Source organism: Netta rufina, assembly GCF_964035555.1.
Source record: "Netta rufina genome assembly, chromosome: 6".
NCBI classification, from domain to species: Eukaryota; Metazoa; Chordata; class Aves; order Anseriformes; family Anatidae; genus Netta; species Netta rufina.
In genome coordinates, this window is record NC_140129.1 from 31001529 (window position 1) to 31016235 (window position 14707).

General features: G+C 43.1%; 1 protein-coding gene across 2 annotated transcripts in view; it reads left to right on the forward strand.

Moving 5' to 3' along the window:
* Positions 1-692: 692 nt before the first annotated feature.
* DPP10 (dipeptidyl peptidase like 10) overlaps positions 693-14707 on the forward strand; it is a gene marked incomplete at both ends in the record, with an annotated part of 475742 nt that continues 461727 nt past the window's right edge. For both annotated transcript variants that reach the window (XM_084288828.1, XM_084288829.1), the window contains one exon: positions 693-752. In XM_084288828.1, coding sequence (XP_084144954.1) covers positions 693-752 — 60 coding nt within the window. The remainder of the gene's footprint in view (positions 753-14707) is intronic.

Consider the following 14707-nt stretch of genomic DNA (forward strand, 5'->3'; position numbering starts at 1 on the left):
TGTCGCTTTTGGTATGGTATCTGGAGCCTCATGCAGCGAGAGGCTCCAAACCCACACGTTCCTTGGGAGCCCCAAGCAACAGCTGCTGGCTCTGCTCGCTCCCTTCCTTCCTTGTGTCTATGTCGCTGTGGTTTCACACACCTCTCAGAGCCACCTTAGGCAGTTTCTCCAAAACCAGAGGTTATTTAGGAGTGTTGTGCATGCATGGCACACATTTTGCTCGCTGTCAGCCTGGGGTGTCTCAGCCTGCCCGCAGCGCTTACCCACTGCCATCCCCTCACCCCTGCCTTGGGTCCCACCTCAGGCTTCTCCGGTGGAGCAGCACCGTGTGCATGCTGCCCGCGGGCCGGCTTTGCAGATTACACCCCCCCCCCAAAAAAAACCCTCAAGGAGCCGTGTGGCCGGATCAGAGCCGCGTTTATCACCGAGAGGGGAGGTTTCAGCCACCCCCCTCAGCGCTGTGGCTGCCGCCGCCCCGCGCCTGGTAGCGCAGCGGCGCCGCAGCGGGAGCGGTGCGGAGCTCTCAGGACCACCAGCGGTCCAGTTCAGCCCAGTTCAGCCCATTACAAGCCAGTTCAGCCCAGCCCAGCTCGGCCCAGCCCCGGGGCGGTGCCGGGCGCCCCCCCCCCCTCCCCCGAGGAGCCGCCGCCGTCGCAGCCCGCTCGGAGGCGGCGGGCACCGCAGACAGCACCATGAACCAGACGGCGACCGTGTCGCACCAGGGGCAGTGCCAGTCCTCTAGGGCCGCCAAGGTAGGGCCGGGACCCGGGCTCGGGAGGCTGGGGGGGAGCCGGGGTGGTGGCCGCGGAGAGCGTGGAGAAAGTTTTCGGTTTCCTCGCCCCCTCGGCGGCTGCCCGAAGTTTGCCCGCAGGAGCTGCCGGGGTGCCTCGGGGGGGACGGGGATGGGGTCTTGGGGGCACCGGGGCCAGGGATGTCGCCTCCCCTGCCCCCTGCCTCTCCCCTGTCCCCCGGATCGATCGGGAGCTGCTTCCTCGCCGAGGTGTGGGGCGATCAGATGAAGTCACCAGGCAGGTTTGTATTCACTGAGAAGCCTCTCTGTAGAGATAAGTGCCTTTTATTATTATTATTATTATTGTTTCTCCCTTGGAAATAAGCTGGTAACACAACCAGCGACCTGCGTTTGGTTATTGATGCCTAGCCGTGAAAATCTAACACCCTGAAACTTTGCAGCAGCGATTCAGCTGCCTCCAAGCACGCCGCGGGATGGACGGGTGCCCCTCAGGGACCGGGGCAGTGCGGGGCCTTCATCCCGGTTTGACCCTCCAGGACGAGGCTGCTTTATCTGGTATCTGCTGGGAATGGGATTTGGGGCTGGGAGCTGAGGCAGGAGGGGATGGAAGGTGTGAATCCTCCAGTGGCACCGTCACTTGGCTGCTGGCTGGGCTCGTGGACGGGGTGGGATGGACCTGGGGCTCTAATGATGGGTCAGGTAATGCGTGACCGTGCCCATCACACTGCAAACAGCTGGTCATTATGTGCTCGGATGTGCAAGGTCATGGGAAGTGATGAATTACATCTGCCCTGGTCCTCTTTGGAGTCTCAGCGTATGTTACATCGCTTGAAACCATTTCATCCTCTGCAGGTCTGTCTCTGAAGGGACCGGGGACCCGAGCAGTGTGGTCCTTGCTCAGGGAAGTATTCCTATCCTGTGTTTGCTACAGCCGATGCTAATTTTTCACTGACAGCAACGTTTAGTAAATTCATTTGACTGGACTTCTAAGTCAAAGCAACAGCAACAACCAATATCAATATGCCATTAACAACAACAACAACAAAAAAAAAGAGCGACCCAGACAAGTCAATAGTCTTCAAAAAGAGAGAACATGAATCAGAGCCTTCTAGACGTGAGTCCGTTTTACAACCAGCACAGTAATACTGATGCCATTAGAAAACCATCCCATTTTTCTGCTCTTAATTCAATCTGTCAGGTGTAAAATGTGCTTTATACATAGTTTCAAGTGCTTCTATGCTAAGCAGGTGGCTATTCCGTGAGAAAATGTATATGACAGGTAGTAGCTGCCCTATGGTAATGAGGGCATCGTATTAGAAATTATTTCTAAAATACATCATTAGTGACCAGACAAATATAAATTGCATATTAATCATACCTTGCCAAGAAATATTGTTAATTCCAGGAATTATGAAAATGTAAGAAAAACAGGTTACAGAATTCTTCACACCTGATGTGAATGAGATATATTTTTCCTCCTTTTATTATGGCTTACAGTTCTGTAGACAGGACCCACTGACATCTCATCTCCTATGCGTTATGATTAATGTAATGTTGCTTTTTGGTGGTTTTGGGATCAGCTACGCACTGCTCTGTAACACAGCTTAAACTTTTGAGCCCTCATCACAAAAAAGCAGCCTCTAATCCTCTTGTCCAGTAGGTTGAATCTTGTGAACTTCCCTGGGGAGGGTTCCTGGAACTGCAAGGAGGCTGGGGGCATCCATCCCTTTCTCACTTCCCTGCTGTTGAGGGAGGGTGCTGTGTTTGCATCCCTGAGCCCTAGGCATGCACTGTGCTGCATCTGAAGTAGTTTCAGTGATGCAGCAACGAGTTGGCAGAGGAAATCTAATATAAAGCAGAAAAAAAACCTTGGATAAAATGCAAAATCTCCTAAAGCTTTCTTTTACCTCTAAGCCTTTTTACAGCTTTTCAGAAATGATTGCAAATCTTACACCTTGCTGGCACTACTGTGGATAATGATCATGCACTCTGAGATCTGTAAGAAAAACTTTTAGGGTCTAGCTGGGAGTGCTAAATGCCCGCCTTACCTCTGTGTCATTGCAGCCTGGGCTCTAGGAGTCCCCTGCACAACAGACCAGGTTTTATTCTTTGCATTCTCACTCGTCAACACTGTGAACAAACCAGATCTTCCAGGAGCATCACTCTGCAGTTGTGCATGTTTATAGTGTACAAATATCCAAATTAGTAGTAGTAGTATTTTTGCCACAGAGAAAATGTCTGTTAAAACATCGTTTGACTTGTTTGGAGAGAAAACACACACACACACAAAAAAAAACACACTAAAAAAAACAGAAATAGAAAATAATTCTTAGCTGTCCAAGGTCTGCCATAGAAATTCTTCAAATCTTTCAAATGAAACATTTCTACAGAAATTACAGGTACTGCAGAAGAGAAACACTTATGTCTTGCTTTTAACACACTCGGGACTACAATTTTCACTTAAAAAAAAAAAAAAAAAGGAGTTAAGCTAATATTTCTGTGGTTTTCCACATTCTTTAATAGTAAAACATTCTCCACCAAATAATGGCTCTCTGCCTGTATCAACCTAATATTGATCTGTCTGTGAGCTGGATGATGGAAGGAGTTACTAATTGGCATTTCAGAAGCACATAATTACTATGTAATATAATATGTATGTTATCCACTTTTACTCTACTCTTGCTTCTTTGCCTTCCTTTCACTTTTATTTATTCATTAGCTTTTAGATTGTAAACTATAAAAGGCAAGTGCAGATCTGCCATCAGCAATAATTCTGCTGCAAGTTCTGGCAGCATCCAGGGACAGAATCAGGAATTTCCATGTTTCAGGTTATTGTAGCAGTGTTTTAATGCTCACTAATTGATGAATAGTGGCTTACTAGTAGTTCTCTTGTTCACACTTAGGTTGAGGAGCACATATTTAAATGGGGGTTGTGATGGTCCCTGCGAACTTCATGTGCTTACAGCAACTGGGACTTCAATGCCAAAGCTGCACCTCAGCTGCAAACATCTGCCTGCTTCTGCAGGCTGCTCTTCACATCGTAAAGCCAGGGGGATACGAATATGTAGCTGGCCGTGTTGATGAAGACAGCCTGGTGTTGCTTTTCAGGTTGAAACCTCAGGTAGTTTGATCTCTAAATGCCCACAGGATGTGCACAAAACAGGCTTTGTGCGTGTGTGGGAATGGTTCAAATCTACCAGCTGCTTGGGAAGCAAATCCCTTAAAATGAGAACAGTCTTTCTGAAATCCATTATATCAAAACCAAGTCACTAACAGATAATCTCAGCAAACATTCAATTATGAATTATCCAGAGTAATATATAACGAAGGGCACAAGGAATATTGTTGGGGCAACAGATGATGGCAGCTTAATAATGTTAAAAAAAAAAAAAAGTGATACAGTTAAAACTAAGAGGTTTGCATGGTATTTTGATTAAGGCATCAGATGACCAGAGCATCCCCGTGCTGCATGTTCCCACTGGTGCAGCTGGTGCTGCAGCTCCATGCGGCTGTCTTGAAATGCAGCCTTAGGAGAAAGCAGAGCTCTGTCTTCATGTAGGTACAAAGTGGGAACCTCACGCTTGTCCTGTTCCTGAGGCTCTGTCTGGAGGCATGTAGCAAGTGGGTTGGGGACACCAGCAGTGATTGTCCCACCAAGCGGAGAGCTTGGCTTGCAGCAGGATAGAGGTGCCTTGGGTCTTGTTCCCTGAAAGTATTTTGGGCTCTTGTGCATCCTCATAATTTGTTTTTCTTCCATTCTAGGGAGCTGTTTTTGATCAAGTTTGGGTTGAGGGGAGTTGCGGGCAAGTTTTATTTGTATTTTATGGACCACAAATACAGCCACGATGGAGAACAAGGTTTCTAGTGTAGTCGGATATTGCAGGTCTCTCAGCAGAAATGTAAAGGCTAACCACAACCTCTAAATCTTCCCATTTCCACCTATTACCTTTCTGTTCCAGTCTCCCTGCCAACATCTGTACCACCACAGCAGAACCGGTGCCTTCGTTCTTTCTATAGACATCCATTCCTTTATCGTAAGATGTGCAGTTACAAACAAAAAGCTGTAGGAATGAGGAAAAAAATACTGGAATATTTATATTTTCCCCTTCCCATCTATTACAATGCAATTGCTCTACGTCATAGGGAACATGAAGGTTTGTTTTATTTAGGTCACTTTTGATTGGGACCAACTGGAAGAAAAACAGCTAATTAAAAAAGCAAGATGTGTTAAAAAACAAGGAAGTGGGGACAAAAGAGGGGACAAAGTGCTCTCCAGTCCCATGTGTGTGCTGTGAGCATGCCGTGTTCACACAGTGCATCCCAGGGGTGATGGCCCAGTACTTCCTAGCAGTGGGGTGGTCGGGATCTGTCCTCACAGGGGAGCCTGGCTTCACTGCCAGCCACAAACTTGGCAGCAGGATACGTTTCTTGGCTCTTCCTTGCACATACAAATTGTTAATGTGCCTCCAGAACTTTGCATTCTTAATTCTCTGCTCATTTCATAAAAGCTTAAAAGTAATTAGAAAAAAGCTGCTCGATAGTTGCATATGTTAAAGTATATATACAGGTTCTGTGCTGCAGACTTTATGCATGTAATAAATAAAGCCACGCACGCATCCCACTGTATTCTAATATGTTTGCAATTTATAACTTTTAACGATAATGCTGGGAATTTAGAAAAGGCACTCATTGTAAAACTAATATACACAAAAACACATGAACATTATGATGAACTGTATTTAATAATAGGTTAGTACTTTCCTGGGTTGTAATCATATAATTCTCCTACACCAAATCATTACTTTAGGAAATAGGGCATTAAGTTTGATTCTCTCTGAAGCCACTTAAGATACGGGTCTGTGAGTGTTAGATAACACTTCCTGAAAGGACATCACATCACGGAAAATTTAATCTTCCTCATTCTGTAATCCAAAACTGTTCCACTAAAACATGTAAAAATAATTTTGCGCTTATCTTGTTCAGTATTTCATTCTTAAACTGAGCATGGAAAGATTTGCATGCTGTCCCCCAACTAAACATTGCTTCAGGATATATTTAGGACCTTTCATTTCTAAAATTTTTGTTTCAGGCCCTCAGAAAGATTTATAAATGTTAAATCATGCAACACCCAGGTTAGTGACTGTGCTGTGTTAATCATCTGACAGTTTTCTGGATCAATAACTTTGTCTTCTCATGTGTGTTGACAACACCCAGTGCCACTGGCAGCATGTGCCAGGAGAAAGGAGTCATCGGCATGCCCTGCGAATTAACCTCTGTGATCCTCAAAATGTGGTACCTGGCAGCAGCAGAATGCCTCAAGGGCTTCTTGTTTCAAAGAAATGCAATTAGGCATGCAGGTTCGTTTTGCAGTGAAGGGAGTTAGGAGTGATTCACAGCAACCCCGGGCACCTGAGGAAAGGCAACAGTGGCAGTCGGTGCTCTGCTCGATGAAGGACCCCACGGTCTTCAGCTGTTAACGTAATGCAGCTGCCGTGAGCGAGGGCAGGATTTGTTTCATCCTGAAGTTAACCTGTGGAATAGTTTGAGTGTGTTGTGCTGTGAAATGCTTGCTTCCTGGTGCTGGCCAAGAAGAGGCAGGCAGGGCTGTGGGCTGGGACCTGTGGGACTGACCCCAGCTGGGCACCCCAAGGGGAGTGGGATGGAGTCGGAGGGCAGATAGGGTCTGAGTGCAGTTGGTGTAGGCAGCTGCAGGTCAAGGAGATGGGGCTGGGGTATTGCAGCTGAGCTTCAGCTAAAGAAAGTTCCTGGAGATGCTGCCTGCTAGATTTGATTGCATTGCTAGATCTGGCCAGCTGCACTGAGATCGTTGCAGAAAGTCTCAGCCTTAAAGAGAGAACAGGAGCCAGGAAACCTTTCTCCCAGCCTTTTGTTTAGGATACAAATTAGAAGAAAGTTTTCAAATCTCAGGTGATGAAGTTTTGGAAGTGTTGGGCAACTGGGGCAAGAAACCCCCCCAAAAAACCCAAAACCATAGAGTTCATTATGACTGGGCCCCTTGGTTTGTGTAACAGAAACAGTAACAAAAACAAGTTTGTTGGGAAAGTTATGTTAATAACTATGTAGTTTTTCCCTCTTGGGAAATGTTTTTCAAGGATATAAAAATTATTTTATATTAAGTTGCCTGTGCAATGGTGGTTTAGCACTGTGAAAGGCAATGGCAGGGGCAGGAGTTAAACTCATAGTCTCTTCATAACAGTAAGTTGTTTTAAACTTATTCTGTAATGTTTTAATTCATGTAACTTGTAAAAATGAATATTCCAATAATAACAGTTCGTTATTTCTTGTAAAACCAGAGCTACCTGTGTATGTAAAAGATGTCAGACAGGAAACCAGTGACATTTCTGCTCAGAGATTTCTACCAATTCCTGTGTTAACACAATTGTGGGGAAGTCAAACTGAAAGCTATTTGGTTAACGGCAGCATGCAAGCCCCTGTGATTTACAGCAGCAGACTTTGGAGGTGCTTAATGGCTTGCTAAGTGTGGACAAATTGATGCTATTATGTTAAAGGACAGCATTTAGGTTATTTTATTTTCCCATAGCTTGAGAAGTCAGTACCACATGCCAGCACTTAGTATCAAATTCGCTTTGAAGCTTATGTCATTAAAGAAGATGAACTTGGTGTCGGGAGTGGTGGGGGAGCTGCACAGGCACCGGAGCTGTGCTCAGAGGCTGATCCCCCTCCCATGGGGGAAACAACAGAGAGCGACCCAGCCCCTCACCATGTCCTGCTCTGGATTTGCTCATCGATGCAACACTCAAGGCATGAAGAAACTTCATTTAAGCGCTGTTGGTTTATCAGCCTTATTTATGCTTCAAAATTTGTGGTTTCAGCAGTGTAAGGCAAGTGTCTACCCGTCAGGTTAATTTTCCCTGGGTATTACAGATGAACAGCAGGTTAACATTTCAAAATTAACTTTTTTTGTTTTGTTTTGTTTTGTGAAAGCATTTGCATAGGCAGGAGAATCCCTAACTTCCCAATGAAGCTATACACCGAAAAGAAATCTTTTTCCCCCCCCTTCCCGTTAGAGCACCAAACACTCAACTTGCAATCCACCCCTGTCTGCCAGCTCAGGATTAATGCCACAAACATTTCTCTTCATATTTGCTGCAGAGGTGACATGCAGACAGGAGCATCATTTTAAAAGCCAGCTTTTACACATCCTCACGTGCGATAACAGGGCCAAGCCCTGCCTCTCTCTGCCTTTCTGTCTCGCTGGCTCACTGAGGGAGCAGGAAGGGGGCCAGGGAGCACCCGCGCTTCCCTCTGTGCTCAGCCTCTTGTGAGCGCAGACCTGGAGTGGCAGCACCTGAGCTGAGGCTGCTCCTGCTGAGCAGCGTGTAAATGCATGAGGGAGGACTTCAGCCTTACTTTAGCTTTTTTGGGTAAATTTAGAGGAGGGAGGATATATTTTATTATTTTTTTCTTTAACCTGTTTGCCTGTTGGCAGTGTAAGTTTGTACATGTGTTGAGGTTGCAGTCACAGCTCCTGAGCTGGAAAGGAGTCAACTCACAGAGCTTTTTGCTTTCCCATCACTCGCATTTTACCCATACCAGCAAATCCAGTGTGTGCAGAGCCGAGCAGCACGGCAGGCTGGTTGCTGTCTCCATCCTACCTAACCTTGCTCCTCCGTGAGGCCGGAAGGAAATTGCCGCACATCATCCCCTTCTGGGACGTATTAGTTTCTGCTGCTTGGGAGGATCCTTTTTCTCCCTCCCCTGCTAATCTGAACCCATAAAAGCATCTGCAATGATTGACTGAAAGTTCTCCTGCTGTAATTTATACACATATCAATAATCACTTAGGTGACCTTGTGTGTACAGGACGCAGGGCCAATGGCTGGAGCCGAGAACAGAGTTGGGGCAGACTCACCAGCTGCTGCCTCTGGGGCCAGCAGCACTCAGCCAGGCACAGATTCCACACAGGAACCCTGGGGTGGCTGTATTTTTTTGGGAAAAGAAGCAAAAATAGAAAGACTGACAACTGGCAGGAAAATACTGAGTCAGTGGTAACAAGAGGAGGAAGAGAAGGGAATGGCTCGGAGCTACTCTGTGACCTCAGGAGGCGTGCTTGCTGGTGGTGTGTTGTACAAGTCTGACCCATGTGAATTGTCTTCATCGTGCAGGTGTTAGACTCAGTTTGATTTTTACTTTAAACCTGGAGGTGACAGTGCTGTCCCCATACAAGAAATATTTTCACTGATTTTTCAAAGTTTCTATCTACTGGAAGTCATAATAACAAAGGATTTGTCTGTTTAAAGCCCAGATACAAGCTACTCAGGACTTGCTTTTCTGGTGATAATTTTTGAGCTGTGAATTCCCTGTGGTTGCCCTCAGTAAAACCTCAGTTTACATCCACAAGTACATTTATTTGTATAGGTTTAGTCTGGAGTTTGAAAAATCTCAGCTTTTAAAATTCAACAGCTGTAATGTGTTTGCTGGGAACATTAATGTCTCTGAAACTCGATTATGCAAATATTTGTGGAGGGCAAACAAAAGCTCAGTGAAAACAAATCCATAAAATAATTAAGGAAATATTGGTGTTTTTCTATTTTTCACAGTATTTATTCCTCTCTAAGCATATCCTAAACTCTCTGGATGCTTCTTTAGCCTCAGTGATTTACAGAAATCTCTGGTGACAGTAGGTGCATCCGAAGCAAGGTCACATTTACTGAAGAAACCCATTGAGCAGCTTATGCCATTTTAAGATAGAAGCTCTTTAGCAATGTTTTACAGCTCTGAATAATGTTACCTGTGTTCATAGGTTTGGGCAGAGAAGTGTTCTGGAAGGAGTGTTCTGTGGCAGGTGGTGTGCTGAAGTAATGCTCCTGATGCTGCAGGACAGCTATAGACAATTGGGGTCACCCTGCCTGAGAAGATTTCTGTAATTAAAATTGCTTTTACAGAGCATATCTACCTTTTTGTTTACATGGAATATTTGAAAAAGCTTTTAAATCTCATCCAATCTATCCCCTTTCCCTCTGAAACATATTTTTTATCTGCTAACGTCAATTTAAAATCATTTAGCACCAAATTCTGATACAGGAAAAAATCATCACAGCAGGATTTTCAAAAACTTAGCTTCTCAGACTGAGAAAGATTAATAAATTTTATTTTATTTTTTTCTGCATATGTCATCCACTAAGTACTCTGAATACAAATCCCTATAAAATAAAGCTGGCCCAGGTTACATGCCATAGAAATAAAAAAAGATTGAGTTTGACTGAAAACACATTTCAGTGTCAAGTTTTTTATGTTTCACGTTTAAACTGTAATCAAAAAAAGTACCGTATACTCTCATTTGAAGAATGCTGCACACACTGCAGAAAAAACACATTGCCAGACTTTGGAAAAGTGCCTGCGACTGATACAGAGGGTTTTGGACAGAATTTTAGTTTTATGGTGCAGTATTTTAAAAAAAGCTACCAATTCTTGAGCATTGTTCTTGCTCAGCTCAATTATTTTTTGAAGAGCAGCACAACGTGCTCATTATTTCCCACTATTTCTTCTTTGTTGTTACTGTGGCAAAAGCAGACAGTATGTATCTGAAACGTCGCAGATCAGTCTTTAATGATACCTAAGTTTAGAGCAAAGGAGTGAAATTAGTAGCGTTACAGTTTTGCACAAACTTGGGTTTCTGTTTAATAACTGCTTGCAATAATGACCGGTGTAATCATGCTTACACAATCTGCATTCAGATTTTAATGTTTTAAAATGAAATATTGAATACCTATCAGTATAGCATTTATAGAGCAGCGAGTGATAATGAGAGAGTTCTCCGGAATAGTTCTGTGAATGTTAGACAAAGTCTCATCATGTCAAAGCTTAAATTATTGAGTAGCTACAATCCTGCTGTAGAAAGTGCGGTGGAGATTAATAGACATAAAAGAAATCATGTTCCAGATGAAGTACCTGAGCAAATATATCATTTAAGTGGCTGATAAAGTAGCTAAATTGCTATAAATAAACAATAAAATGTCTTAAAGGAAATGTCTCAGGAAAGTTGCATATTGGAACACTGAAAGATAAATGCAAACTGCAAATACATAAAGGGGAAAGGCAGGGTGACTGTTTCTTTGGTGTAATGTGTAGGTTCTCTTGGCAACTTGTCTAATAAAGTTGCTGCTGAACAGTGGTGAATACCCCCTCTGACGTGGAGTCATGCCCAGCATGTGGCAGGCAGTGCACGAGATGGATACAAACTGCTTCTGCCACCAAAGACTACTTATAATGGAAATACCTCTGTGCGTTGTCACATGAAAATGTTCAGTAAAAGTAAAATGTCGAGGCTTTATACCTCATTAATCAATTATAAGCCCTCTTAATGCATAATGGAGTGAGAAAGCAGGGTCCCTAGGTATATTTGTTTTATGAGTGAGGCCAGTCCTGCAGGGCATCGACTCACTGTATACCACACAAGTAGCTTTCTTTTCCTTTATCATTACCTCCATTATTTGAGTTTCTAAGAAAATATCTAGGCTGGGAGTGATCATCATCTGCCTCTGAGGCTGAAGATGTCAAATACATGGTTTTAAGCCAGAAGGTGTTTATGGAGGCATCAAAGTTCTTGTCTGCCAGCCACTGGCTAAATGCCATTGTTAGCAGCTGGGAGCTTTCAAGACGTAACTAAAGTAGAGCCCTGTTGTAAACTGAAGTCTTACTTCACAGAGTAGAAAAAAAAAAAGGAGAAAATTAAAATTACTAGCAAAGGCGGCAAGGTTGTCAAAAATATTCCCTCCCATCTAACCAGAGGCAGCCTAGAAGGGATGGAAGAATCTGCATGTCTTGTGGGATCGTGCCTTACTTTGTGCTAACTTTTTATCTTTCTATTGTATTTTTCATCCTACTTCCAGCTGAGGACTCTCATGTAGATCAAAAGGTAGTGGTAATGAGCCGAGCTGATGAAACTTTCAAAAGAAAAGGCTAGGAAAAAGAGATAAAGTACCGTAACTATTTTCTGTAAGGGGCTTGCTTGAAAATATTGCATTTCAGTTTCTTAGTGTTTTCTCAATTTCATGTTTAAAAATATGCTGTTAATTTCCAAGAAAATGAAGGTAGTAAGAAGTATTAAAATCACTCTAATTACTCCTCTAAATTCAGGACTATTTGATGTAACTATTTTCTTCATTATGGTTATAGAGTACATAGATGGCAACGAAAGATGGGTAATAGACTGGTCTTATCCTTTTTTTAACTACTCTCCAAATCATTATTTAATCAAAACTTACTCTTTTCAGAAGTTTTCTTGTACATGTTGGTTTCCCAAGTAACATCTGTGAATTTTAGAATTTAGAATTTTCTGTAGGAGACAGTTTACATTTTCAAGAGACACTTTACCAAATGGTCAACATGCCAACAGGATGAACAGTTAAAATGATTAATTCCTTTTCAGAGTGGACATTGAGACAAAGTGAATATAAGTGGCTTGTGCAAGGCTGCAGAGGAGTTAGTGCTAAAGGTAATGAGACTTTGAGGATTCCTGTCTCATTTCAATACACCTGAAGGACAGCTGCAGAGATAGAAGAATATTCGGGAGGAAAAGTACTGACAGCAGTTTATAAAACCCCGAGAAAAAAAGATAATCAGAAGGTGGAAACTCAGCAAAACAAAGTGTTGCCCCATTTCAACCCATCCTTACCCAACGAAAGACAACTCCGTGGTCAGCAGAAACTCATTGGGTGTCTCACCTGAGTGGAGAACATTTTATTCCTTAGCAGAATTGCTTGTTTGTACTAGTTATCAGTTTTGTGTGTATTAGCCAATAAATAATCACTTTGTCCTCTTACACTGTGTGTGTCTAGCAGTCTCTTTGCTCACAGTAGAAGGTGTCTGAACAAAATGACCCAGGGAAGGAGCATCGCACATCCTTGTATGATCCATCTCAAAACCCCCAATCTTGTTCAATTTAAAGACCAGTGACAAAAATCCCATTGATTTTAAGAGGACGGAGTCCCTGGATAGGTGAGTTCTGAATTCTGACATAAAGATACAATTATGCTATTTAAGTAAGGCAACTGGATCTAAGATGAATCACACCTGAATGAGGGAAAGCCCTTGGTGGGGAAAATGCATCAAAACCCTTCCAAAGTTTGAACTTGAATGGCCTCCAAAGCATCACCTAGAATTTAGTACTTGCTGCCAAATCTCCAGGTATCCTATGAGCTACAGGTCAGCCTTCAGCTCTCAGGCAAGGCATAGAACAACACTCTTATGTTACTCCCTGTTCTTTGTGCTTTTGCTGGTGGCACTGAGCTGTGGGAAAGGGTGGCTTCTGGCCACAATTCCTCCCGTTTCTGTGCTGCAGTGAGAGCAGCGATGGAAGGGCAGCATTTGGATGCGGGAGAACCTGGAATAAATGCCTTTTGGGATCACGTACTTTTCATTACTACTGTGTTGATTCTCTCTTGTAAATGTCCCGCTTTAAAATTGCCACTTTTCCTCTAATTTCCTATTTGAATTTATTTTTGGTCTTCATCAATAATGGTTCTGGCAATCCAAGAGATTTTTTTTTAAATCAGACTATTTCACTTTCTGCCCCTAGATACATTTTATGGATTTTTCAAAAAACAATATCCCAATGCCTAGTTTTCTTTGTGTTTGTTTAATATGAGCAAAACATTACTGTAGCAGTTCTGTGCTCAAATCATTTTTTTAAGAGTTTCAGCCAGGATTTATATTGTTTACATTATCTAAAACTGGAAGAAAATTATGTATAAATTACACTAGTATGAATAATTTTTAATTATCTTTGCATTGCCAAAGTAATGAACTGATGTAGCTATTATCTTCATTGCTGTGTGAAAAACAGTAGGGATAAAAAAATAAGCAAGACATCTAATGAAAATCTTCCCTTACCAACCACGTTTGATTGATTTGCTTGCCTTTCATTGACAAATGCCACAGAGTTGGAAAATCTGTCTGGCTAGGTCTCTGCTGAAAGAGTTTGAGTTATGTTTCTTAATAACGTAGCTTTATATTTAGTGGCGACTTACGATGATTTTGCACTTCTTTCCCTGAAGGCAGGATATGATCCAAGTTTCCTGATCAAATGAAAGGTGATGCTGTTGAGTGTAATCAACATGTGTCAAGTGATCTTATTAGGCAACTTAGTAATACAGCTTCCCGGAGCCTGACTCTGGGGCTCACTGGGGACATCATTTCTCTGTAGAATCCCGAATGTGCTGGAGGAATACATAGCATGTATAATGCATGCCGTAGTACATGCTGATGAAATATGAATGGAATCAAATGGTAAAATGGGAGGAATTGTTGAAGTCTGTTGCAGATCCTGGGCGTAATTGATAAATAACTACTAATAACCAGAGCAATGACAGTTCTGCTATGTGTACATTCAGAAGAAGTTAATGTTTAAAGGGAGGCTTGAATACATCTGGGTTTTCTGCAGGTTTCCATGGCGAGACTGCACCCCAGTGCTGCCTTGCATTTCCTTTTTGCTGCACCGCAGCCTCACGAAGCGACGTTGGGAAGGGGAAGATGCCAGACATCAGCCTTTCTGCGCTGTTCTTAACTCAGTTAACAGGGTGGGAACTCACAGACGGTCACACTGGTTCAGCTGATATGTGGTGACCCCATCTAGTTGCTGGAACGGGATCACCTCTGACCGTGGGTTGGCACCCTTCGTTACCTGAGTTCAAAAGTGGTTTTGAAAAGATGTGATTCCTCTGGTAGTGACTGCATTGAGGTCAAGCTTGACTGGTCTCTACTATGGGAGAAAGACTTCCTGAAAGTTCAAGCACATTAAAGTAATACAAAATAATGGGTGCTTTATGTTTTAGCGTGATGATAGACAGTTCCCACTGATTCCCTCCTCCTTAATCACATTTGAGTAGGTGGATCTTGGACAATTAAGGCTAGTAGCCTGCCAATTATTATGTCAGTTTTAATGCCAGCTTATCAATTTTATTTAATTATCGT